Source organism: Vipera berus (genome assembly GCF_964194415.1).
Source record: "Vipera berus genome assembly, chromosome: Z".
In the NCBI taxonomy this organism is placed as follows: domain Eukaryota; kingdom Metazoa; phylum Chordata; class Lepidosauria; order Squamata; family Viperidae; genus Vipera; species Vipera berus.
Window position 1 is genome coordinate 133327671 of NC_138205.1, and position 27175 is coordinate 133354845.

General features: G+C 52.2%; 3 protein-coding genes and 1 long non-coding RNA gene across 4 annotated transcripts in view; 1 reads left to right on the forward strand and 3 right to left on the reverse strand.

Annotated features, from left to right (window-relative positions):
* Window positions 1–27175, reverse strand: part of LOC308678092 — a 400336-nt gene that overhangs the window by 365331 nt on the left and 7830 nt on the right. The window lies entirely within an intron of this gene.
* Window positions 6872–12488, forward strand: LOC308677927 (GTPase IMAP family member 3-like). Its single transcript, XM_081344635.1, has 3 exons — window positions 6872–6959; window positions 11223–11262; window positions 11592–12488. Exons 1-3 carry the CDS (start codon window positions 6885–6887, stop codon window positions 12209–12211), a joined length of 735 nt encoding a protein of 244 aa, XP_081200761.1. The 5' UTR covers window positions 6872–6884; the 3' UTR covers window positions 12212–12488.
* On the reverse strand, window positions 8060–10881 carry LOC308677835 (GTPase IMAP family member 4-like; the record flags this gene model as incomplete). Its single annotated transcript, XM_081344532.1, has 2 exons — window positions 8060–8712; window positions 10860–10881. 2 exons carry the CDS (start codon window positions 10879–10881, stop codon window positions 8060–8062), a joined length of 675 nt encoding a protein of 224 aa, XP_081200658.1.
* On the reverse strand, window positions 21640–23451 carry LOC308677836 (GTPase IMAP family member 4-like; the record flags this gene model as incomplete). The annotated part of the gene is made up of 3 exons (XM_081344533.1): window positions 21640–22283; window positions 22739–22784; window positions 23359–23451. The coding sequence occupies 3 exons, from the start codon at window positions 23449–23451 to the stop codon at window positions 21640–21642; spliced, it is 783 nt and encodes a 260-aa protein (XP_081200659.1).

Sequence of the window (27175 nt, forward strand, 5' to 3'; positions counted from 1 at the left end):
AGAACAGAGCAAGCTGAGAGCAGCCCCTTGAGCAGAGGTATTTATGGGGGGTCTCAGCCCCTCCCTAACCATAAAACTCTCTCGCCAATGGGGCTGCAGGGGCCGGGGACACCTGACCCACCAGTGGGAGCAAAGAAGCCTCTTTGCTCCCATCTGATGACCTTTTTGGGGAACTGCCATGGCTGGCACAAAACATCTAACAATTCCCCTTCTTGCCAGCCAATGACAGGGACCAGTGAATGTATGTGAGGGGGCGAGCAGGTGTCATATACATGTATATACACGTTCAGAAGGCCAAACACAAACGCTTACACAGAAGGTTGTGCCGGTCAATGGGAACAGGTTTGGTGAACAGATCAGCTATCTAGTCAGTTGTGTTACAATGCTCAACATGTATAAACCCCTCTTTGGCAAGCTGCCTGACATTTTTATAGCGTATGTCTATGTGGCGGGACCTAGAGCCCACTGCATATGCCCCCGAGATTGCAATTGCAGCCGTATTATCTTCTTGAACTTGGATGGGCAGAGAAGGAGGTGCCCAGATGCTCGTTATCAGAGCATCGAACCAAATCAAATCATTGGCCGTGTCTGACAGGCTGGCATATTCAGCCTCGGCCATGGAGCAAGAAACAAATTTTTGCTGCCTAACATGCCAATGGATAGGACAGCCATTTAGCAATATGAGGAAACCAGAGGTGCTCCGTCTACTCTTGGTGTCGCCAGCCCAGTCTGCGTCTGAGTAAGCGGAGAGCTGGGCCGTTTTCCCCTACTCTGGTTCCAGCACAAGGAGAGCATCGGTCGTGCCCCTGAGGTACCTAAGTACCCTCTTAACAGCAGTCCAGTGGAATTCCTTTGGGTGTTCCACATGCCTGGACAGTAGATTCACGGCTAAAGCTATGTCAGGCCTGCTCGAATTGCTGATATATAGCAAGGAGCCGATCACAGATCTGTAAAGCCCATTATCTGTGAACTCAGGACCGTCCTTGTGAGTGTGATTGTAATAGTCACTTTGTATCGGGCTACGCGTTGGGTTAGATTCTGCCATTTTGCATTTGGCCAATAACTCCTCTATCTTTTCTTTCTGAGATAGGGCGAACCCCCCCTTTATTGGCCAAGATGTGCACACCCAAGTACTTGTCAACCCGCCCCAAAGATTTCAGGGTAAACTTTTCCCCCAGGGCCTTGGCAAATTCGTCACACCCTTCCTTGTCAGGCCCTACATATAGGAGGTCGTCCACATAAACTAACACCCGTTCTGTGGTACACTTTGAGTTGCGTGTGAAAACACATTCATCTGCATGGGATGCACTGAAACCAACTCGTTCTAAACTTTTTCTAAGGCAGTCGTACCATAGTTTCCCCGACTGCTTAAGGCCATATAACCCTTTGTGGAGCAACCATGTATTTCCCCCTTCCTGCTGGTAGCCAGGAGGGGCCCTCACATAGATCTGCCGGTCCAAGTTGGCGTGGAGGTAAGCCGTCTGGATGTCGAATTGGAAGACTTCCTCCCCCAGAGCGGCTGCAGTTACGAGGGCGACCTTGACGCTCTCTGCCCGGACGGTTGGAGAGTAGGTCTCCCCGTAGTCCTCCATGTAGCGCTGGGCGAACCCCTGAGCTACCAAACGGGCCTTATACAGGTAGAGGCCATTGGCAAGTGGTTTCGCCTTGTAAACCCACCTTGTGCCAATGACTTTCCTCTCCTTTGGTGGTTGCTGGGGGGTGAAGACCTTGAGCTTTCTTAGGCTCTGCATTTCCTTCTCCATCGCGAGCTGCCATTTCTCCTGTTCTTCGATGGGCAGCTCCTGGATGTCAGAGAAGGATTTTGGGGTGACCACAATGCTGTTGACAGACGCGATGTGCCCAATGTCGATTCTCTTTGGCGGGATCCCTTTGTTGGATCGCTTTGATCTCCTGACCTTCTGCCACTCACCGCCCTTTTCTTCCGCGGGTCTCTGAGGCGTCGCTGGGGGTGAAGACGGCGTGTCTTCCCCCTTGGGACTGCACGGCTCATCCTCCCCATCTGATCCAGGTAGGATGACATCTTCGTCTTGTTCCTCACTTTCGTCGGTGTCAGGGTATGTGGTCGTCTCAGGTGATGTCGTGGTCGGTGTGTCCTTGCTGGGTCGGTTGACATATGGGCTCAGATCATTCGAGTGGATCTGGGTCCAATTGGAGTCCTCTTCGAAGGAGGCAGATTGGGAAGTCACAGTCCTGCCCCCTTCTCCCAGGAAACGGTAGGCCTTGGAGCCAGGAGCATAGCCCAAGAACCTCAGTCTCTGGGACACAGATCTCCCCTTCTTCCGCAGCTGCTTGGGGATGTGCATCCAAGCGTAGGAGCCAAACACACGCAAGTGTCCCAGACTTGGTTTCCTACCGTGGACCAGGAAATATGGGGTCTGGTCCAGAACACTGCTCCAGGTGCGGTTTAAGGTGTAATTGGCGTAGTGCACCGCCTCTGCCCAGTATGATTCTGCGACCCCAGCGTCCGCAATCAGACTACGCATCATAGTTTGCAGGATTCCATTTCTTTTCTCTGCCACGCCATTTTGAGAGGGAGTGAATGGTGCGGTAAGAAAATGGCGGATGCCCTTACGCCTTACCCAGTCCTGGAATTTTCGGGACATGAACTCTGCCCCGCGGTCGCTCTGCAGTTGTGCGATCTTGGTCTTATACTGGGTGTCTACAAAGTCATACAGTGATTTTATGGCGTCAAAGGCTTCGGATTTTTCTGTGAGGGTATACACGTGGCTGTATCGTGAAAAATCGTCAATGGCAATGAGAAAATACTGTCTTTTTCCTAGGGATGGTGTGAAAGGCCCAACCAAATCAACATGTACTAGTTGGTACGGGTATTGGGCCTTACGCAGTGACACCTTAGGGATGGGGGCAGCCTTCCTCTTTGTCCTCTTACAGATGGCACAGTCCAGGAACACTTCACAATCCTTGAGCTGGACTCCCTCAGCAAACTCTCCCATCTTTTTAACCACAGGGAAGCTCGCATGACCTAATCTTCGGTGTAAGAGATGGGCACACTTATCGTGGAGCGGCTTCCCCACTGACACCCTCTTGGCTCTGTTTGCCTTGAGCGGTGCTGTAGGTGCCTGCTGAGATTCGGGTTTCTTGTCCACACTGCCCTTGGAAAGTTGTGGGGCTGGCTGAGGTGGCTTGGGTGCAACCGCTTCGGCCTTGCGCTCCTTAGACAGTCTTGGGGCTGGCTATGGGGGCTTTCTCTCTTCCCGTGCGCAGGCCCCTTCTGAGGTGGCACCCGGTGGACTATCCTCTGTGGCTGGGTTCTCAGGGGAGAAGTATGGCAAACCATTTATGATGGCAATACTTCCAATGACCCTCTGGTTCCGGGTGACATGACCTCCCCCTTTGCGAAATAAAACTTCCACTCTGTCATCGTCACATAATTTGATAATGCTTAATAGGTTGTTGGCAATGGAGGGAGCATGCAATACCCCTTCAACTTTTCCCAGCCCGGGTACAGAAACAGTGCCCTCCCCAACAACCAAAGCCTTATCACCATTGGCCACCTTGACAGATGAGTTAATTTTCTTTAACCTTTTAAACCCTTGTTTCATATTGGTAATGTGAGATGAAGCTCCAGAGTCCAGTAACCATAAGTCAGTGGGGCTATCAGCCTTTGTGGTGGGGGTGAGAGGACAAGTATGCACAAAATTGCCCTTGGCACTACCTTTGCCCCCGCCATGCCCCCTACCTTGCCCCTTGCCCCTTCCTTGATTGGGACCACGCTTGGGGCCTTGGTGATGGGGGCAGTCCTTCAGGTGCCCCTCAGAGCCACAGATGAAACACTTAAATAGAGCATTAACCTGCTCTGAGCTGTGGTGCCTCCTGCTGGTTCGCTGGGTGGTAACTCTGGCGTACTCTCCTGCATCTCTTCGTCTCCTATCTTCCTCAATGAGCCTCCCTGTGAGGTAGGACAGAGTCATGGCTTCCTTCGTTGTCCCCTCCAGTGAAACAATGAAACTGCTCCAATTTTTGTCCAGGGAAGCCAGAATGACAGCGACCATGTTAGCCTCAGGTACAAGGTAGTCTCTGGACATCAGTTCTGCCCTGAGTGCTTTCAATTTTCCCAGGTGTTCGGCCATGTTAGCTCCAAATCTGAGTCTGGTGGTGTAAAACTCAGTTGTGAGTCTGGTGATCGAACCGATGCTGTCGCTGTTGAATAAATTGTATAATAACCGCCAAACTTCACCAGCTGTGAGCCCATCTGGAATGCTGGAGTACAAGTTAGTATCCAGTGAACTCAGTAGAGTGGTATATGCTTTCCTATGATACCACTCTTCTTGGGGTCCCCAGGGAAGAGGCGGGGGGGTCCAGAACCATCTCTAGAGTCCCTTGCTCTAATAGATACATCTGCACTTCTTTACTCCATCTGCTGAAATTTTCGCCCCCAAGTTGCAGTTTTTCAAATTTATTTAAGAATGCAGGAGCAGATGGAGAAATCTGTGAATGAAAGAAGTTTTCTCCAGTTCTTTGTCCATGCCTATACACCTTAGAGCTTTCCATTGAGGCAAATGGAAGAGGGACCCCTCTGGTGGTAGGTGGTGGTATTTTTCTCTGATTTTTGGATGGCCCCGACTGGGCATGCTCAGAGCTCATTTCAGCCCAGGGGACGGAGAGAGCAGACGTGTCTCTTCCTGCTTCTGTGCTAGGCCCAGCCCTGGGCCTGTAGGCTGGAATTTGGGCTTGAAGAGGGACTGAAGGCCGCAGCAGCCCCGAAGATTCCTCCTGAAACCCCCCCGGCACTGGAACACTCACCGGGGGGCAAAGATCGCAGGATGGGGGCTGGATGGCACATGGATTGCCTGGATTGCTCGGATTGCCCAGAGGAGCCCATCGCTGGTCCTGAAGACCCTGGAGGCGGCTGAAGACGGCGCTGGAGGGGGAGGCCTCATCCGGAGCCCCCCCGAAGACCATCTGGCAAGCAGGGCGTCTGGGCGGTGGCAAAAAGTAGGCTGGAGGGCCCGGGGGTTCACTGGGGGACCTGTGGGGTTGCAGGACGCAGCTGGGAGACTCCAGGTCGGACCCCTCCCGGCAGTTAGGCGCCGGGGAGAGGATTGGAGGCCTTGGAACTCTTCCGGGAGCCCCCTGGGGTTGGCGAGGGAGGCTGGCTACCCCCGATGTTGAGGCTGCAGTCGTTTTAGCCTCCAGAGCTGCAACCAGGGTCCGGATAGTTGCTCCAATCTCTGCTGCAGTAGGCACGGCTGGGCAGGCTTTGATGCTATCATAGGCCTTGAGGCTTTCTGGTGGGGAAGACCAGGGGGTTTCCATGCTGCTTGGGCTGGATGCCACCGATTGCTGGGCCTCGAGGCTTGGCTGAGGCCTATCAATATCAGGCCATGTGGGTGTCCTGGGGGCCGCCATCTTGCTTCCAGTTGCCCCCGGAAGCTGTAGGTCACAGTTTGGCGGGAAATTTCACGCCAAAAGCTCTGGGGTCCCGGGGTCACTCAGGGTGGCCGGCGCCATGTTAGGGGGCCTCGTGGGCGCTGGGGAAGGACTTACCCAGAGTCCAGAGCCCCCCTGCGCTGGCATCCCCCGTGGAGAGGCTTGTGACGTCCTTTGTGCTGCAAGAAACTTTAAGAGCAGTTCCTCGTGTTCCTGTTCAGTCATCTGGCCCACGCGGCACTTGTCTTGGGCCGGGCCGCTTCCGCTGCGTCTGGGCAGTCTTGGGTAGACTGCAAGCCTTCCATGCTTCCCTCTGTGGCTTGCAGATGTAGGGAGGCATGCGAAGGGGTCCCTGGCACTGAGCTTGCGTCGGGCTGGATGCAGGGCTGCCGTCCTGGATTGAAGACTCCTGGTCACAATCGGGGATCTCCTGCCATCCGTTTCAAATGGGTTCTTTGAACCTCCAGGCATCTTGCGTGACTTGGAAGCGTTGCCTTAAACCATTCTCTGCTACCAATTTGTGAGATGGTCTCACGAGGTCGATGTTCGTTAAGGTGCTTCCAAGTAAAAGGCATCACGCAGGAATGCAATCATTCAAAGCTTTATTTAACGATAAAGTAAATAGAAAGAGTTCCCTGGCATGGAGGCATCCATGCCTGGGTTGAGCTCAGTAGATCAGCAAGCAAGCAAGCAGAAGAGAGAACAAAGAGAACAGAGCAAGCTGAGAGCAGCCCCTTGAGCAGAGGTATTTATGGGGGGTCTCAGCCCCTCCCTTACCATAAAACTCTCGCCAATGGGGCTGCAGGGGCCAGGGACCCCTTACCCACCAGTGGGAGCAAAGAAGCCTCTTTGCTCCCATCTGATGACCTTTTTGGGGAACTGCCATTGCTGGCACAAAACATCTAACAGTAACGTCGTCTTCCAAACTCACAGGGGAGGACGGTGAACTCCGGCTGATCCTGGTGGGAAAGTCGGGAGGCGGGAAAAGCGCCACGGGCAACACTATCCTCGTCCGGCCGGTGTTCAAGTCCATCTTGCAGCTGAAGACCACCACCCTGAAGTGCCAAAGAGGGCAAGGAAGATGGCGGGACAGGAAGATCTCCGTGGTCGACACACCTGACATTTTCAATTCTGAAAACCACAGTGAGATTGTGCAAAATGAGATCAAGGCTTGTGTCGAACTCTCCCAGCCTGGCCCCCACACCCTGATCTTTGTGACCCAGGTGGGACGCTTTACCGCCAAAGATGTGACAGCTGCAAAGGGTGTCCGGGATATGTTAGGGGACGAGTCCACCAGGCACACCATTGTCCTCTTCACTTGTGTGGAGGATTTTTTAGGGGAATTCCTGAAGGAATACGTCCGAACGTCTAACCACAATCTGCGGGACTTGATCCAGCGTTGCGGGAACCGCTTCTGTGGCTTCAATAACAAGGCCGCTGGAGCCGACTGCCAGGCACAGGTCTGGGAGCTGATGAAGATGGTGCAGATAGTTGTTTCGGAGAACAGGGGAAGACACTACGTCATCCGGCCGCCTAAGGTGCCCAAGGTACGGGATCAGCGTGTCATAGAGTAGAATCAAATGGAAGAGTTGAACTGGGCGAGGGCGGTGCTCTGTCTACCCGTTTATAGGAGAGCAACAAGTCCCTCCTCTCTGGGAGACCCCAACGGGTGGGTGGGACAGGAAGGCAGAGAAGCGGGGGGAGAACAAGGGAGGGGACCTAGCTACAAGACGGACACAGAAGCACCTCTGTTGTTGGGGGGGGGAGTTCTAGGTAATTTGGGGAGGGGGCTTTCTCCTTTTCTGAAGTTTCTGCTGGGTTCTGTACAAACAGGGAAATAAAATGGGACCTGGTCTGGGTTCCACCTGGGCGCAGCAAGGAGAAGGTGGGTCTTTCCACCAACTATTATCTGTTCCTCGGTTTCACTTTGGGTTGCTTCTCCAAGATGAACCTTTCTCCAGAGCTGATGGGTGTGAGAAGTCAGCCCCCTCCCCTGAGAAAGAAATATTTTTGGAAATCTTTAAAAGACAATATATTTCCCCAAGCAGAAACCAAGTCTGCAGAAATGCAGATGTGATCATCTTGTCTGAAACACTGGAATCGGGAAAGTGGGATTAGGAAGAAAGATCCCTAGAATCAACAACCCCTCACCAAAAATCTAAGAGGCATCAGCCCCAGCCCCAGGGAAGCAGGATATGACCTTTGGGACATACTAGGATTAACCCACCACCATCAGAAGACCAGAAAGGCACACTCAGACTCAGGGCAAAGTTTACGCCACAGGACCAACTCCAAACAAAAGGCTCCAGAGGGTATAAACACCCACTCCCTACATGTGCTCACTCTCTTTTTCCGTCCAGAGGCATCTTCCTGTCTGGCTCTGCTCTTCCATAAACCGCAACCTTCTTTCTAAAGCAGTCGCCAATTGATACTTGGAGGGGGGGCAGGATCCTCCCAGTGAAGGAGATCTGAGGCGAGAAAGCGGATTTTGAGGAGAAGGAATTGGCTCAGGGAGAGTCAGCCACGAATCTCTGACTCAGGTTCTTTGGAGGTCTCCTGTGAGGGCAAGAAGGGGGAAACGCAGGGCTGTGGCTTTTGGGAGAGCTGCCCCCACGGAGCAGAGGATCCAGCAGAAAGGCTTTCTCTGTTAGAGAATAGAACACCGGGATAATTTGCTTTTCTTATAGTGCTCTTCGTCTTCCTTCATCATGTCTTCTGTGTAACAAGGAGCATCTCTGTTGTTGTGTACGAGCTGATCAATCATGGTCATCAATTCGACCATCTGTTCCTCCCGTTCTCCTTTGGCCTTGTTGTTGAAGGCCAGGTAGCGGTGTCCACACTGCTCTATCTGTTTTTGAAGCGAGTCATCACCCTGGCATAGGAAGTCCTCCAGACTCATTTCTTCCAGGTCATCCTTGCGGGTGAACAAGAGGATCATGTAATTCTTGGCGTTCAAGTTGAAGATTTTACTGATCAGCTCAGCCACCTCCTTTTCCTCCTTGGAGAAACGGCCAGGACGCATCACCTGCAGAATGACGTGCGGACCTGGGTTGCACATGCTCATGCATTTCTTCACCTCAGCAGCAGTTTCCTTCTCTGAAACCTTGGTGTTGAAAAAGCCAGGAGTATCAACAACCATAATATTCTGGCCATTCCAGTTCTTCTCCATTTTTTGGCAAGATATCATCACTGACTTAGGGGACACGATGGATTTAAAGCATTGTTCTCCCAGGATTGCATTTCCCATCGTGCTTTTCCCATTCCCGGTTTTGCCCACCAGGACAATCCTTCGTTCTTGCCCTACAACCCAAAGCAGGGTGGGGAGAGAAGAAGGGGATCAGTCAGCGAGGTTGGAGGAGATGAGCAGGCTGTGCCCTGGGAGGGGTCAAAGGCGTCATCAGTCATGAATCCCTGTGCGCCCACAAGAGATCTAAATCCACCTTGAATGCCTTTCTTATCTCCTGCTCATTTCCCTTGATCCGTTAGTACAGGGGTGTCAAACTCAATTTCATTGAGGGCCGCATCAGCATTGCGGTTGCCCTCAGGGGGCCGGGTGGGTGTGGCCTGGGTGGGTGTGGCCTACTGGGTGGGCGTGGCTAAAGTGCGTATGGCCTACTGGGTGGGCATGGCCAGCTCTACATCGTTGGCATCAAGGGTGGCTCTGGGGGCCTGGGCAGGAGTGGGACAGATCTGAGGGTCTTTGGTGGAAGGAGGGTCTGTGGGCCAGGGCCAAGGCAGCGGGGCCCGTTCCCTCACTGTTTCCAGGATGGCTTTGTGGGCCGCATGTAACCACTTCGCGGGTCGGATCCGGCCCCCGGACCTTGTATTTCACACGTCTGCGTTAGTAGGTCAGATTCTTGTAGCGAACTGAAGCTTGCTATAAATCTTGATACTCATTTGAACTACCTGAATCTCCTGACTTTCCTGGCACTCACTCACTCACTCTCTGTCTGTCTGTCTATCTATCTATCTATCTATCTATCTATCTATCTATCTATCTATAATTTCTCTCTCTCTCTCTCTCTAGCTATCATCATCATCATCATCATATATAATAATAATAATAATAATAATAATAATAATAATAATAATAATAATAATAATAATAATAATAATAATAATAATAATTTTATTTGTATACCGCCCTTCTCCCGAAGGACTCAGGGCGGTGAACAGGGCAATAAATACTAAAATACAAAGATACAAAGGTTAAGAGAAAATTAAACAAAATGCCCAATGACTTACAACAATAAGTTAATATACATTAAAAGCAGTAATAAAACCCAAACCCCATCAGGCCAGGCCAGCTTGTTCAAATAAGTAGGTCTTTAGATCTCGTCGAAAGGAGCGGAGGTCGGGAGCCATCCGGAGCTCAACCGGTAAACGGTTCCACAGGTCAGGTGCACCCACAGAGAACGCCCTCCCCCTGGGGGCCACCAGTCGGCATTCTCTGACCGGTGGCACCCTGAGGAGGCCCTCTCTGTGGGAGCGCACTGGGCGGAGGGAAGTTGATGCCGGCCGCAGGTGCTCCCTAAGGTACTCCGGACCCATGCCATGTAGGGCTGTAAAGGTCATTACCAGCACCTTGAATCTCACCCGGAAGACAACTGGAAGTCAATGCAGCTCACGGAGCAAAGGTGTAACATGGGAGTATCGGGAGACTCCCAGCACAACTCTCGCGGCTGCATTCTGCACCAGTTGGAGCCTCCGAGTGGTCCTCAAGGGCAGCCCCATGTAGAGAGCGTTGCAGTAGTCTAATCGAGAGGTCACGAGCGCATGAGTGACCGTACGCAAGGCATCCCGGTCTAGATAGGGCCGCAACTGGCGCACCAGGCGAACCTGGGCGAAGGCCCCCCTAGTCACAGTTACTATATGATCTTCTAAAGAAAGCTGTGAATCTAGGAGGACTCCCAAGTTGCGAGCCCTATCTACGGGGGGTAATAACTCACCCCCCATAGAAAGAGATGGAATATTCTGAATTTCCCGAGATGCCGGTACGCACAGCCACTCAGTCTTGTCAGGGTTGAGCCGAAGCCTGTTCCTCCCCATCCAGACCCGAACCGCTTCCAGGCAACGGGACATCACGTCGAGGGCATCACTGGGGTGGTTTGGGGTCGAAATAAAAAGCTGGGTATCATCAGCATACTGATGATACCCAACTCCAAAACCACGAATGATCTCACCCAGCGGTTTCATATAGATGTTGAACAGGAGAGGTGAGAGGACCGACCCCTGAGGAACTCCACAAACGAGAGGCCTCGAGGTCGACCTCTGCCCCCCTGCCATCATCATCATCATCATCATCATCATTATTATTATTATTATTATTATTATTATTATTATTATTATTATTATTATTATTATTAGTGTGTGTGTGTGTGTGTGTGTGTGTGTGTGTGAGAGATCTCCCATCAGCAGTATACGGCCAACCTAGCCTGTCCTTCCACCCAGGACAGTAGCTTCAGCCATTCCCACTGCAATCAGTCATTGAGAATAGAGTTGGAAGGGACCTCAGAGGTCATCTAGTCCAGCCCCCTGTTCTAGCAGGAGACCCTTAGAGAATCACAGAATGATAGAGCTGAAAGGGACCTTGGAGGTCATCTAGTCCAGTCCCCTCCCAAGCAGGAGATCCTTACAGAATCATGAAATAACAGAGCTGGAAGGGACCTGGGAGGTCATCTAGTCCAGCCCCTTGCCCAGGTAGGAGATCCTGGACCATTCCAGAAAAAGCAGCTGTCAAGTCTCCTCTTCTTACTCTGCCCAGGGACTCTACCCTCCCCTGTCTGAACTGCTGATTCTTTCTCTTTTAGGCTGCCACGAGGGACCACGGAACGAAAGCAAAGGAAGGAGGTGAGGGTCCCGCCAGGATTTGGCTTCATTGCTTGCCAATTCTTCCACAGGGAAACAGCTTGGCTGTGTGTGCCGAAGCATGGAGTAACAGAGTTGGAAGGAACACTGGAGGTCTTCTAGTCTGACCCTCTGTCTGTCTGTCTGTCTTATCTGTCTATCTATCTGTCTGTCTATCTATCTATCTATCTATCTATCTACCTCTATTGAGTATCTATCTAATATTCTCTCTCTCTCTCCGCCCCTCCCCCTACCTTCCCCCCATATATTCACTGAATGCCGTGTAACTCCACTCTGCCCTAAGACTGTCCCTCTCTCTTCCAAACTCCCAGGGGACGATGCCGACCTCCGGCTGATCCTGGTTGGGAAGTCCGGAGGCGGGAAAAGTGCCACAGGCAACACCATCCTCGGCCGGAGAGAGTTCGAGTCTGTCCTGGCAGCAAAGACCACCACCCGGGCGTTGCAAACGGGGCAGGGGACCTGGCATGGCAAGATGATCACCGTGATCGACACGCCGGCCCTTTTTGATTCCAAAGAGACGGATCCGTCCCTGGAGGAGGAGATGAGAAACTGCCGTCGGATGTGCCAGTCGGGCCTCCACGCCTTCGTCTTGGTGACCCAGGTGGGGCACTTCACGAAAGAAGACCAGGATGCCGCCAAGCGGGTCCGGGAGATCTTTGGGGAAAAGTCCATCCGTCACACGATCGTCCTCTTCACCTGCAAGGAAGACCTAGGAGAGGACTCCCTGCAGGAGTACGTTGAAAAATGCGACAACAAAAAGCTGCGTAAGCTGATTGAGAAGTGCGGCAACCGCTTTTGCGGGTTTAACAACAGGGCCGAAGGAGCCGAGCGGGAGAAGCAGGTCTCGGAGCTGATGGAGAAGGTCCAGAAGATGGTGAAAGAGAATGGAAAGTGGTCACCAGGAAAAAAACAACAACATGCTTCTCAGTAAACATTGAGATATAATGTCTTGGGGGAAGGGGGGGGCTAATTTCTTTCTCGCCTTTTTTTGCATCGCCCCTCTCCACTTCTCTCGTGATTCATCCTAATGCATAATTGTGCCTTCCCCAATGTCGGCAGGGGCTGAGATTCAGACCTCCACTCTGTCCCCATCGTTTTGGATGACAGCCAGCAATTCGAGCCGGTCCCCCCTTTTTATTTATTATTTATTTATTTATTTAATTAATTTGTATACCGCCCTTCTCCCGAAGGACTCAGGGCGGTGAACAGGGCAATACATAATAAAAACAAGATACAAAAATTAAAAATTATTAAAAGTAATTAAACCACAATGCCCGTAATAAATTAGTACAGATTAAAAGTTAAGTTAATTTATAAAACCCAACCCCATCCCATCAGGTCAGGCCGGCTTGTTCAAAAAGGTGGGTTTTAAGATCGCGCCGGAAGGAGCGGAGATCAGGCGCCATCCGGAGCTCGACCGGAAGATGGTTCCATAAATCCGGTGTGCCCACAGAGAACGCCCTCCCCCTGGGAGCCACCAGTCGGCATTCTTTGACCGGTGGCACCCTGAGGAGGCCCTCTCTGTGGGAGCGTACTGGGCGGAGGGAAGTTGATGCCGGCCGCAGGTGCTCTCCAAGGTATTCCGGACCCATGCCATGTAGGGCTTTGTAGGTCATTACTAACACCTTGAACCTCACCCGGAAGACAACTGGAAGCCAATGCAGCTCGCAGAGCAAAGGTGTGACATGGGAGTGTCAGGAAACTCCCAACACAACTCTCGTGGCTGCATTCTGTACCAGTTGGAGCCTCCGAGTGGTCTTCAAGGGTAGCCCCATGTAGAGAGCGTTGCAGTAGTCAAGACGAGAGATCACGAGCGCATGAGTGACCGTACGTAAGGCATCCCGGTCTAGATAGGGCCGCAACTGGCGCACCAGGCAGACCTGGGAGAAGGCCCCCCTAGTCACAGCTACTATATGGTCTTCTAGGGAAAGCTGTGAGTCTAGGAGGACTCCCAAGTTGCGAGCCCTATCTACAGGAGGTAATAACTCACCCCCCATAGAGAGGGGTGGGATATCCTGAATGTCCCGAGACGCCGGTACGCACAGCCACTCAGTCTTGTCAGGGTTGAGTCGAAGCGTGTTCCTCCCCATCCAGACCCGGACCGCCTCCAGGCAACGGGACATCACGTCGAGGGCATCACTGTGGTGGTTTGGGGTCGAAATAAAAAGCTGGGTATCATCAGCATACTGATGATACCCAACTCCAAAGCCACGAATGATCTCACCCAGCGGTTTCATGTAGATGTTGAACAGGAGAGGCGAGAGGACCGACCCCTGAGGGACTCCACAAACGAGAGGCCTCGCGGTCGACCTCTGCCCCCCTGCCAACACCGACTGCGAGCGTCCCAGGAGATAGGAGGAGAACCACTGAAGGACCGTGCCTCCCACTCCCAATCCCCTGAGGCGCCGCAGCAGGATACCATGGTCGATGGTATCGAAAGCCGCTGAGAGGTCTAATAGGACTAGGACAGAGGAATATCCCCTCTCCCGAGCCCTCCAGAGATCATTCACCAGCGCGACCAATGCCATCTCCGTGCTGTACCCGGGCCTGAAGCCCGATTGGTACGGGTCTAGATAATCCGCTTCATCCAGGACCAGAGGGAGCTGATGCGCCACCACGCTCTCAACAGCCTTCGCAAGAAAGCGAAGGTTGGAGACCGGACGAAAGTTATTTAACACAGCTGGGTCCAAGGCAGGCTTCTTGAGGAGAGGTTTCACCACCGCCTCTTTCAAGGCGGCGGGGAAACTACCCTCACTCAAAGAGGCAGATATAACTGCCTGGAACCAGCCTCGTGTCCCCTCCCGGGCTGCATAAACCAGCCAGGAAGGGCACGGGTCCAATAAACATGTGGAGCTCAGCCTCCCCATCATCCTGTCCACTTCCTCCGGAGTTACAGGATCGAACTCCTCCCAGGTAACATTGACAAGACCACACGTGTCCTGATCGTCCGACTCTGCCCAGTCGGAGTCCAGACCGGTCCGAATCCGAGCGATTTTGTCCAACAGATGTTGACTAAACTCCTTGGCACGCCCCTGCAAGGGTTCCTCACTCACCTCCTGATTAAGGAGGGAGCGGGTCACCCTAAACAGGGCGGCCGGGCGATTATCTGCGGACGCGATGAGGGCAGCGAAGTAGTTAGACCTCGCCACCCTCATCGCTGCGAGATAAGACCTAATATGGGTTCTTAGTCGCAATCGGTCGGATTCAGATCAGCTGGACCTCCAACCGCTCTCTAGGCCCCGTCTCCGACGCTTCATCTCCCGGAGCTCCGCGGAAAACCATGGAGCCCACTGGGATCTGTGCCGGGTCAGGGGCCGCAAGGGTACAACTCGGTCAAGTGCCTCCATGGCTGTCCTTTCCCAGGCTTCCACTAAGACATCTGCCGAGCTGTGAGCAGAGGAGGCAGGTGGGGCCCCCAGTGCTGCCTGGAACCTCTCAGGGTCCATTAAGCGTCTGGGGCGGAACCATCTAGTTGGCTCAACACCCCCATGGTGGGGAGTGGCAAAACGGAAGACCAGCCGCAGGAGATGATGATCGGTCCATGACAGGGGCATAGCAATTGGAGAGCCCCCACCAAGATCATCTAACCACCGTCTAGATAGGAACACCAAATCCAGGGTGTGACCTCCCACATGAGTTGGTCCATGAATTACTTGCGTCAGGTCCATGGCCGTCATGGAAGCCATGAACTCCCGAGCTAACTCAGATACTCCTCCCAGGGATGGTAGATTGAAGTCACCCAAAACCATGAGTTTGGGGAACTCAATCACCAGCCCCGAGAGGATATCGAGAAGCTCAGGCAGGGCTGCTGCTGCGCGACTAGGCGAAAGGTACACCAGCAGCAGACCCAACTGCGCTCTAGGACCACACCTCAGTAAGAGAGATTCACACCCGGCTATCTGAAGAACGGTGGCCTCATGCGGACATAAGGTCTCCCTCATAACCACAGCCACTCCCCCACCCCTACCCTGAGTTTGAGGCCGGTGTAGCACCCGGAAGCCTGGTGGGCAAAGATCAACCAGAGGGATACCACCCTCTGGGCTCAACCAGGTCTCCGTGATGCAGGCCAGGTCCGCATGCTCACCCTCGACCAGATCCCGGACGAGAGGAACCTTATTAACGACGGACCTGGCATTCAGGTACACTAGCCGGAGCTCAGGTGGCTGCACATCCTCGCTCCCGGAGCCTTGGGGTGAAGACAGAGGGTCGGAGCGGCTCACCGCTTGTAAATAGCGGAGATGCCCTCCCGGACATCGATACGGCCCTCTGTTTCTACACCTGCTGCCATTCCCTAACGTCGTGGGAATAGGGAGTCCCACGACCCGCTCCCGAGCTCCGGAGGCAGCAGACTCCAGCTCCTCCCCACCGCGATCTGTCCCAGGCCTGGCCTGACCAGCGATTGGTGGATTACCCCCCATTTCCAACCAATCACAACCCTCCCCCCTCCCTAACCCTACAAAAAATTTAGCTAAAAAGGTAATCAGGGGCCTCTTATTAAATTTATACTGGAGGCCCCTGCCCCTGCCCAACCATCTCTCAGGGTCCCGGCAATCGGGCCCTTCAAGAGGAGGTGTAAAGAGTAAGGCGGGTCGCTCCCAGGATGGGGGCCCCCCCCTGAGGGTGAACAAAACCGTGCTCGGATAAGTCAGACACATGGTGGTTGTTAAACAAGTCCGGCAAAAAGACAACAAGGCGAACCCAGATCGAAACGGGAGGATCTCAGAATAAATAAAAAGGGAGAATGTCCAGAGTGCCAGCCCAGCTCCACTGCCACTAGAGCTGGGAAACCCCGGGACAGATCGAATCCCGCCCTCTCACGACGGTCAGAACCGGGGAGCAGCCTGGTACATACAACCGGGCTGCCTATCTCAGACCCCAAGTTTCGGTCAGATTCCCCCAAACCCTTATTCTTTCCCCTGCATATGTGTCCCCTTTTGGGGCCTGCCGTTCTGTTGGGATGAGGGGGGGAGAGGGGCGGATTTCCTTTGGCTTGGGATAACTTTCGCTTTCGACTTTCCCTCTCCCGCCTCTGCCCGCTTGAGAGGGAGACGGTTGCGGGAGAAACAGAAGCTGGAGGAGACCTTGAGCTGTGGACCAACTTGTGCTAGTCACCCATGCGTCGTCGCCTCCCGTGGACCGGCTGGATTTCAAACGGACATTCTGACTTTGGCGGGAGGAGGAAAGTTGCTACTTTGACTAGGGCGTTTTGAGTGGGATTTTCTCCAGATCTCGCCTTGACTTCCCTGCTGTCACTAACCCCAAATAAGAAGTCTTCTTTTGAGATGATGCCGGTTTCAAGAGTTCTGCTTCCTTGGGCGGTTAGCTGAGGTGAGTCCTTATGTAAGGCAATCTCTAAAGCAGAAGTTACCGATCTTTCTTGTTTGGCGGACCGGAAGAAAAGTAATAATATTTTTATCTTATCTTTATCTTTATTAGACTTATATACCGCCCTTCTCCCGTAGGACTATATTCTATTCTATTCTATTCTATTCTATTCTATTCTATTCTATTCTATTCTATTCTATTCTATTCTATTCTATTCTATTCTATTCTATTCTATTCTATTCTATTCTATTCCTTTCTCTCTCCCTCACTCCCTCCCTCTATCCCTTCTTTTTTTTCTTGCACTTCATCACTGGAGACTTTTCAGAAGAGACTGGACCATCACCTCTCTGAGACAGTATACGGTCTCCTGCTGGAGCAAGGGACTAGACTAGAAGACCTCCACGGTCACTTCAAAATCTATCATTATGTAAGGGTCTCCTGCTTGAACAGAGGGCTGGGCTAGAAGACCTCCAAGGTCCCTTCCAATTCTGCATTCTGTAATTCTGTAAGTGTCTCCTGCTCAAGTGCAGGGTTGGACTAGTACAGTGGTCCCCAACCTGTGGGCTGCAGCCCATTACTGGGCCATGGCCTCTTGGCCACCAGGCCGCATGAGTAACTGGGCAGTGCACGCGCCTGTGTACATGTGCTCACCCCTCTTGTTCCACTGTTGCTACTACTATCATGCAGGCCGTGGTGTGAGCCTCACCCAGGGTTGGTGCCGGTACGATCTTTGTTCCAGTAGTTGTATCACCGCGAGCCTGGCATTGCCGTCGTCACAAGCCTCACACAGATATCAGCGTCGCTGAGAGTGGCATGGCATGCACGCTCGCGGCCTGTGTGCACATGCACGGACATTCATATTCACACACGCATAATGCGCCTGCCCCTCACTCTCCCAATGGGCTGCCAACCCAGGAAGATTGGGTTCCTCTGGCTTAAGTGATGGAAATCCGTGAGAGAATATATTCCAAGCTCAAAATGTGTCAGGCTCACCCCAATTTAGACCTTTCGGAAAGAAAGACTGACTCCATTCCTTGAAGCGAAAGCTTCTCTTCCTAAAGTCCAGCAGTTACAGTGTAAGCAAAGCTGGATCTGATTATTCCCACGCAAAGTTTGCCTTTCCCACCCCCCTTTCCCTGCTCTGCCCCCCACCTACCCTGCCCTTGGTCAGTCCATCAGTGTCCGATTGTCATTCATTCCCCGCCTCCCAATTTCCCCTGACGTACACGTGCAGGTATGGATTGCCCCATCCTCCAGCGATAGATGGCAGACCTGATCGACACAAACACAGGGTCGGTTTCCAAAACACCCTGAGGACTTTTAATTGGACGTGGACTGATCACACAGGGGGGAGGGGTTGGCCAGGGGAAAAGGGAAAGTTCATTGCATCGTCGTGGCGCCAAACCAACAGAGTCTGCCTGCTCTGATCCAGCAAAAAAAAAGCCCTCCAAACTTTAGGGAACCGGGTATCTGGTTTCTTGGTGAGAGGTTTTACCGCGGACCAGGAGTATGGTTTCACATGTTGCCTGCGTCCCGTGGATGGGACTCTGCTTGTTTCCACGGAATGGTTTCTGGCATGCCGCAGCCTGGTACTGGTCCACAAATTGGGGACCCCTGCTCTCATCTGTAACCCCTTTGTTTTCAATAAAGTATACGCTTGGAGGGGAAAGAACCAGTCTTTTTTTGCTAATTGGACTAAACGGGAAGGATGACAAATGTGCTGATTTCCCCTCGTGTGTGCAGAACAGACTTCACCCACCAGGGATGCTCTCAGCTGAAGGGGGAAACACCCCTTTGATACTGGTGAAACTGGGTTGTACTGGGGCAAAGGCAAGGACGTGGGGCTGGGTTGAGGGGCTCTCGGGCAGGATCCTGCTCTCCTTGAGAAGGTGGAGGAGGATCTTCAAAGATGAGGACCCGCTTCCCTCACTGGTCAACAGGAAGGGTGAGGAAGACCCCCGGTTGACCCCCCCCAGGCCCATTTCAGCAGTCAAAGGCAAAGGAGAAGGAGAGACGACACCAGATCTGCAGGTCTGCCATTGTTTTATTTCTCAAACAAAGAAAAGGGAATTACAATACTCTGTTTGTTCAGAGTATGTGAGACTATATAAAGAGTGCATTGATATCCCCAGTGCTTTTTTTGTAAAAGAAAAAGGTGGCAGAACTCGCACATGTCATAAAACCTGCCTTGCCTACCCTACAAGGTTCCATCCAAAAAAGGTGCCGGAACTCCGTTCTGAGCGTTCTATGAGAAAAAAAGCCCTGGATATCCCAAACCCTCAGTACAGTTCCAGTTATGAATAAAGCAACTATTCTTCTGTACTCATCTGCCTGGCGTCTTTCCTGCTCGTCTGAACCTGAAACATAACAGTAGATACTGGTAGATGGCCTCATGCATAAGTAGACAAGACATTCGGAAGCAGAACAATCCTGAGGTAAAACTAAGCAGCAGGCAGAAGACAGAGAAGTAAAAAGGCGGGAAGAGAGGGAGACCCCGCCTTCACACTTTGTGGCAACCAATCACAGCGCAGATCGCCTCCTGCAGGAGCAGACTAGACAGTTGGGAGCACAGGAACATCCTGAGGTAAAATTACAACAGCAGGCAGAAGACTGAGAAGAAAAAGGCAGGAAGAAATGGAGACGCCCCCTGCCTGAACTCGAAGCCCAAACACTTTCCTGAAATGCAACCTTCCCCACACTTCATCCTCAGTCCTTTCTGCAGAACACCCTCCCCAGGCGTCCTGCCAGTTCCCCCCCCCTCCTCTCCCCCTGGCTAGGCTTTTCTCAACCTTTGCTTCCCGCATCAGCCTGACCCCCACTTCTGCCCCTCCTGGCCCAAGGAAACACAGGAGCCAAGCCAGGCAGACCGGGCAGCAATTTTTCCGGCGTGGGGGTGGGTGGGAGGCTCCTTTGAGGGGGGGCTCTTTCTTCCATCCCCTGCAATCCTGGGCAGGCAGCCTCTGCTGAGGATGCTAATTGCACCTGCGCCCCACCCCCCACCTACTGCTCCCCACACCACCCCTTCGTGGTGGGGGTGGGGGTGTCAGGATTTCACTTTTGATTGCTTCTCAAACATTAAACCTTGTGATTTCTCTGAGCTGATGGGTGTGGGGGGGCAGCCGGGGAGGGAGGGGTCCCATGGCCCAGGTCATTGTCCAGTCTTGCCTTGATTTCTCCTAATGTTTGGCCATATTTGCCTTGTGTGACGGTTTCGCGAAAGGTTTGCTGCCTGCTTTATCTATTATTTTCCTCTGCCGTAAACTGCGCTCCAGAGTTTGAGTCCTCTGCCTTTTGTATAAGTGCAAGCTGGTGGGGTGGGTCAGACAAATGGCTGTCCCATCTCCAGTGACAGAGCCCCCACTACCTCTGGTGGCAGGCCGTTCCACAGATGGCTGACCGAAAGACTCCCAAGGACCCGTTTCACCCAGGACCCTCAGCAGCTGCCAGGCCACGACCTCCTACACCACGTTCCCTAGGAACGGGAGGTCGGAAGTTGGACAAATAAATGGCAGTGTTCCCTGGTGATGCATGGGGGTGGGGGGTGGGGGCAGAACAGGGCTGATAAAGCAGCCCCCACCCCACCAGCCTGCACAAATGGCTAATGAACTCTGGAGCAGAGTTTACTGTAAAGGAAACCGACAGATAAAGCAGGTAGCAAAGTTTTTGCAAATCTGTCAGGCGAGGCAAATATGGGCAAAGATTAGGAGAAACCAAGGAAAGGCTGGACCATGACCTGGGCTCTGGGACCCCTCCCTCCCCAGCTGGCCCCCACGCCCATCAGCTCCGGAGAAATCAGGAGGTTTAATGTTTGAGAAGCAATCAAAAGTGAAATCCTGACACCCCCACCCCCTCCGCCCATCAGCTCCGGAGAAATCAGGAGGTTTAATGTTTGAGAAGCAACCAAAAATGAAACCGAGGAACAGATAACAGTTGGTGGAAAGACCCGCCTTCTCCCTGCTGCGCCTGGGTGGAACCCAGACAAGGTCCCATTTCATTTCCCTGTTTGTACCTGGGACCGACCCGGCCATTATCCCCAAATCCCCCCTTCAAAACTCATGGCCTCTTCCTTAAGCAAGGAGGAGATTTAATAAGAAGATTTTAATAAGAAGAACAGACAGGACTTCCCTCGTGAGTCCACATTCGCCATTGGACGGCGGTATAGAAGAGTACAGAGACGGCCTTGAAGAAAACATGTGGCAGCTGTTGGGAAAACATGAATTCTCCTCAGGAAAGCAGGAAAGGGTGAGAAAGAACTTCAAGGCTGCCCTGCCTTGATGCGTTTTGGTGCCAGCAGAAGCGAAGGGGAGATGCTTTCCACTAGACCTTTTGAGCACATCAAGACACGGAGGTGGTTAGGCTGAGTGGACCAACCTCAACCATCTTCCCAACTCCCCACTCCCCCCCAAAACACACACACACAGCCTCTTTCATAAGCAAAGAGATGTTTTAATAAGATCTTTGCTTGACACAGAAATGCCCTCCCTGCTGACTCCCTGTTGCCCAATGGAAAGAAGGAATATATCAGGCAGCTGTTAGGAAAACATGAATTCTCCCCAGGAAAGGGTGAGAATGAACCTCAAGGCTGCCTTGCCTTGATGCGCTTTGGTGCCAGCGGGAGTGAGACGCTTTCAAGATTCTTCTGCTGTCATTTATACCAATCAAGTCGGGCTGTAATATTTCTTGTGTTGGTAGATTCCTGGCCTGCTCTACCTCAAAGGACTGGAAGCCCAAAAGAGAGTGTCCTTCCAAAGGGTCCAGGATGGGAGACTATAAAGCTGTGGGGCCAATTGATACTGGGGGAGGCAGGATCCTCCCACCGAAGGAGATCCTGTCATCTGAGGGAAGAAAGCGGATTCTGGGAAGGAATTGGTTCAGGGAGAGTCAGCCACAAATCTCTGACTGGAGTTCTCTGGAGGTCTCCCCGCGAGGGCTGGATTAGAACTCAGAGCAAGAAGGGGGAAACGCAGGGCTGTGGCTTTTGGGAGAGCTGCCCCCTTGGAGCAGAGGATCCAGCAGAGAGGCTTTCAGTGTCTGTTACTGAACAGAACACTGGGCTAATTTGCTTTTCTTATAGCGCTCTTCATCTTCCTTCATCATGTCTTCTGTGTAACACGGAGCATGTCTGTTCTTGTACACGAGCTGATCAATCATGGTCATCAATTCGGCCATCTGTTCCTCCCGTTCTTCTCCTTTGGCCTTGTTGTTGAAGGCCAAGTAGCGGTGTCCACACTGCTCTACCTGTTTCTTAAGCAAGTCATCACTCCGGGATAGGGCGTCCTCCAGACTCATTTCTTCCAGGTAATCCTTGCGGGTGAACAAGAGGATCATGTAATTCTTGGCGTTCAAGCTGAAGATTTCACTGATCTCCTTTTCGTCCTCGGAGTAACGGCCAAAACGCATCGCCCGCAGAATGACGTGCGGACCTGGCTTGCACATGCTCACACATTTCTTCACCTCAGCAGCAGTTTCCTTCTCTGAAACCTCGGTGTTGAAAAAGCCAGGAGTGTCAACCACCATAATATTCCGGCCATTCCAGTTCTTCTCCATCTTTTGGCAAGTCACCGTCACTGACTTAGAGGACATGCCGTGTGCAAAGTGTTCGCCTCCCAGGATGGTGTTTCCCGTTGCGCTTTTCCCATTCCCAGTTGTGCCCACCAGGACAATCCTCCGTTCTTGCCCTACAAATCAAAGCAGGGGGGAGAGACAAAGGGGATCGGTCAGCAGGGTTGGAGGAGATGAGCAGGCTGTGCCCGTGGGAGGGGTCAAAGGCGTCATCAGTCACGAATCCCTGTGTGCCCACATGAGATCTAAATCCAGTCCACCTTGAATGCCTTTCTTATCTCCCGCTCATTTCCCTTGATCCCTTAGTAGGTCAGGTTCTTGTAGCGAACTGAAGCTTGCTATAAATCATGATACTCATTGGAACTGCCTGAATCTTCTGACTTTCCACTCACTCACTCTCTACCTATCTGTTTTGTCTATCTCTAGCTATCATCATCATTATTATCATCATTATCATTATCATCTGCCTCTGTGTGTGTGTCTCTCTCATCTCCCATCAGCAGTGTACGGCCATCCTAGCCTGTCCCTTCGCCCAGGACAGTAGCTCCCACCTCAGGGCCCAAGACTTTACCTTGCATGTTTTCCACACAAACCGCACAGCGCAAATCTGGATGTTTCTGCGTGAAAAGAGAAACCCAGTCACACCAAAGAAGAAACTTGCCTTGCTCAGAAATTGCCAGGAACTCTCCCCCACCCCAGAAGTCACACACAGGAATTGGAGGGGGTCTTAAAAGAGAGTCATCCCCCTCCTCATTGCCCTTGAGGTAGAGTCAACCTGATTTCTCTCTGCCCCCCACACACACACTTTGGGGGCTTGAGGAAACGTAGGCATTGGTCCCCAAACACTGTGCTGTAGAGGCCCTCTTCCCAGGACCCTTCAGCCGTTCCCACTGCAATCAGTCATTGAGAATAGAGTTGGAATGGACCTCAAAGGTCATCTATTCCAACCCCCTGCTCAAGCAGGATAGATACCCTTACAGAATGACAGAGCTGGAAGGGACCTCGGAGGTCTTCTAGTCCAACCCCCTGCTCAAGTGGGAAACTATAGCAGAGGTAGGCACCCTTGGCTCTTTGATGACTTCTGGACTTCAATACCCATAATTCCTGAACCAGCCATGCTGACTCAGGAATTCTGGGAGTTGAAGTCCACAAGTCATCAATGAGCCAAGGTTCCCTACCCCCAATCTATACCATCTCTGCCTCCAAGCACTGCCCAATTGCACCTTCCCCAACGGCCAGCCGTCTCTCCCAGAGGGCACAAGCCCCTCGTCCCTCTCCCACCATGGCCCATCAGCCACTGCCGCATCAGGGCTCTAGGCTGACCCAGCCGGCTCCGCAGCTGGGCTGTTTGGGAACTCTGTGCCCCAACTGTGCCTTAATTCTGGCTGTGCCGTGGAAGAAAGAAGCCGCTGCGGGAACCAAGAAAGTGACGGGGGCGCCCCAGTTTAGAACCTGACGCTCCAGAGCAGCTGAGTCAGAGGCAGAAATAGTAGAGGGTCTCCTGCCTGAGCAGTGGGTTGGACTAGAAGACCTCCGGGGTACCTTCCAGCTCGTGATTCTGTAATGGTCTCCTGCTTGAGCTGGGAGTTGGACTAGATGACTTTGGAGGTCTGTTCCGACTCTTGTCGTTCGATGATTCTGTAACTGTCTCCTGTTAGAGCAGGGGGTTGGACTAGATGACCTCTGATGTCCCTCCCAGCTTGTGATTCTGCAAGGGTCTCCTGCTTGAGCAGGAGGCTGGACTAGGTGACTTCCAAAGTCCCTTCCAACTCTGCGATCCGAAGTCCCAAGCCACGGGGATGGGATAGAGATGGGAAGCAGAGGCACGCCCAGCTGGACACCCACTGCGCGGATGGGCCGCCTACAGGTCGTATTTCTCTGGGTGGGTGGGGCACTCAGGGTGGGCGGAGTCTCCTTGCCCCCTCCCCCCCTTAGTGAGATCCCTCCAGCCCCCTCCCCACCCGGAGTTCCTCTTTGGCCCTGCTGGCTGCTCTTCACCGAGCCTGGGGGGGGTGTCTCTGAGGGGGTCAGGATTGAATTACCTATCCCGAGGTAATTTCCCCCCCCGCTGCCCCCCACGGTTATGCTTTCCCCAATCTTTGCTTCCGACAACACCTTGTCACCCCTCCTCCTCTGCCCCAAGGAAAAATGGAGGGGGGACAGGACAGGGAGGGTGGAAGGACTCCTTTGAGGGGGGGGCATCTCTTTCTGGCATCCCCTGCAACCCCGGGTGACCAGCCTCTACTGAGGATGCTCATCACACCTGCCTCCCCCACTGCCCCCTTCTTCCTTTGAAAAGCTTCCGATGTCCTTTCTTGAGTTGGGGGGGACGACGGCAAGGAGGCCAGGCATTTGAGGAAGGTCTCTTTCTCCCTTGCGCTCTCTCTCTCTCTCTCTCTCTCTCCATATATATATTTTGTTGTTGTTAGTTGCGAAGTCGTGTCCGACCCATCGCGACCCTATGGACAATGTTCCTCCAGGCCTTCCTGTCCTCTACCATCTTCTGGAGTCCATTTAAGCTCACGCCTACTGCTTCAGTGACTCCATCCAGCCACCTCATTCTCTGTCGTCCCCTTCTTCTATTGCCCTCAATCTTTCCCAGCATTAGGCTCTTTTCCAGTGAGTCCTTCCTTCTCATTAGGTGGCCAAAGTATTTTGAGTTTTCCATATATATATATATGGAAAATATGTAGATATGTATATGTATATGTATATCTATATGTATACGTATATGTATATGTATATGTATATGTATATCTATATGTATATATATGTATATATATATATATACCTATATCTATATATACATACACATATATAGATATAGATATATGTAGATATAGATATAACTGTAAAAGGGACACGGTGCCTCAGCGGGTTAGGACGCTGAGCTTGTCGATCAGTTTGGTGGGTCGAATCCCGATATCATCTTATCTGTATCTAATCATATCTATCTATCTATCTATGAGGGACGCGGTGGCTCAGTGGGTTAGGATGCTGAGCTTGTCGATCAGAAGGTCGGCAGTTTGGCGGGTCAAATCCCGAGTGCCGCGTAGCAGAGTGAGCACCTGTTACTCGTACCAGCTTCGGCCAACCTAGCAGTTTGAAAGCATGTAAAAATGCAAGTAGAAAAATAGGGACCGCTCCGGTGGGAAGGTAACAGTGTCCCGTGCGCCTTTGGCGTCGAGTCATGCCGGCCACATGACCACAGAGACGTCCTCGGACAAGCGCTGGCTCTTCGGCTTTGCAACGGAGATGAGCACCGGCCCCTAGAGTCGGACGTTACTAGCACACATGTGCGGGGGAACCTTTACCTTTTTATATATCACTGTATCTATCATCTCTTCTCTTTCTCCCTTTCTCTTCCTCCCTCCCTTTCTCTCTGTATCTATCTATCTATCTATCTATCTATCTATCTATCTATCTATCTATCTATCTATCTATCTGTCATCTCCTTCTATGTAAATATGTATCTATCTATTTATCATTCCTCTGCCCCTCAACAACTGCAGCAATTCCCTAAATGATTGTGGCAAGAAAAGACATCAAATTGGGCAAAATCCCTTAACCAACTTCTCCCTTAGCAACATAAATTTTGCGCTTGCCTATGGTCAGTATACTGAGGACTACGCCTACGTCTTGCCAAGACCACCCTTGTAAGAGTTTGGGGGAAAGGGATTCTTTCGAGGTAATGATGTAACAGCTAACCAACTTATGTAATGTAAGATGTAAATTGTAATGATGGGAATGAGTCAGCAGGGTCTGTGTCTCTTTAAGAGCCTTTGTATAAAAGGAAGGATCTGCTGATGTGTTCTCTCTCTTCCCTTTCCTGTTGTAACTGCGGTGTGTTGGATCCTGCTCCATTAGCACTTGTATGTAGATTACTCCTGGTGTATGATATGGCTCTTCGGCTTTGAAACGGAGATGAGCACCGGCCCCTAGAGTCGGAAACGACTAGCACGCATGTGCAGGGGAACCTTTACCTTTACCTTTATGATATTGTATGTAGATAGTGTAAGATAAACCACTCTTTGCTCTAGACCATACTTTACTGTCTACTCCTGGCTTATCTCGTGCAAATGTATGGGTGGGTGGGGGCTTTTCCTTTAGTATTATAAATACTATCCTTGCTATTCAGGGCTTTTCGATGTGAGTTGCAATGGATGCAGTTCCTCTCTTCACCAGCAGAGGATGAGGCAGGCTTGGGACTCTGTTTCCCCCTAGGGAAAAGGGTGCCTTGATTTTTGGTGTTGGGGACTCTTGTGGGGGTTTGGGGGGGAGAAATTCAGAGGGCTTATTTGCTTCCGCTGAGGACAAGGCTCCCTGGTGAGGATCTCGATCGCGTCTCCTAGTAACCTTTTGGGTTGGATACCGAAAAATGTTTACGCACACACACAAGCCTGCCCACTTCCTTCTCCACCTCTCCTGGACTGGGCGTTTCAGTGCTGGCGCTTCACCAAAGCGCCCCCTCCCACCCCAATCCCTGAAAATCTTTCGGGAAAGGTTCCTCATTGGAAGCCGCAACTGGAGCCTCCATGTAGGAACAGCCCCCTTCTTTCCCCGCCCCGACAAAAAAGCCCGACCCCTCCAGGAGGGCCAGAATTGGGAATCTCACTGGAGAGGTTCCTAGGGGAGGGGGGGAGATAAGAATGGGGGTCCTGTGAGTGGTGAGTTAGGAAGAAGGTCTTCCCTCCCTATCCTCGATTCCAGCTCTCCCCTTGCTTGACTGCCTGGACAGAACCAGAGCAGAAATTTCAGAAAAGGAGAAAGCCCCCTCCCCAAATTACCTAGAACACCCCCTCCCAACAACACAGGTGCTTCTGTGTCCCACTTGTAGCTAGGGCCCCTCCCTTGTTCTCCCCCCACTTCTTTGCCTTCCTTTGCTAACAAGGAAGAAGGGATCCTGAGCGATTCAGCCAGCCAGTTCCCAATGAATGGATCTCAGCTACTAACCTCCAGCCATTCGCCTCCCTCCAGATTGCCTGTCCTGACATGAGGGTCTCGGCTG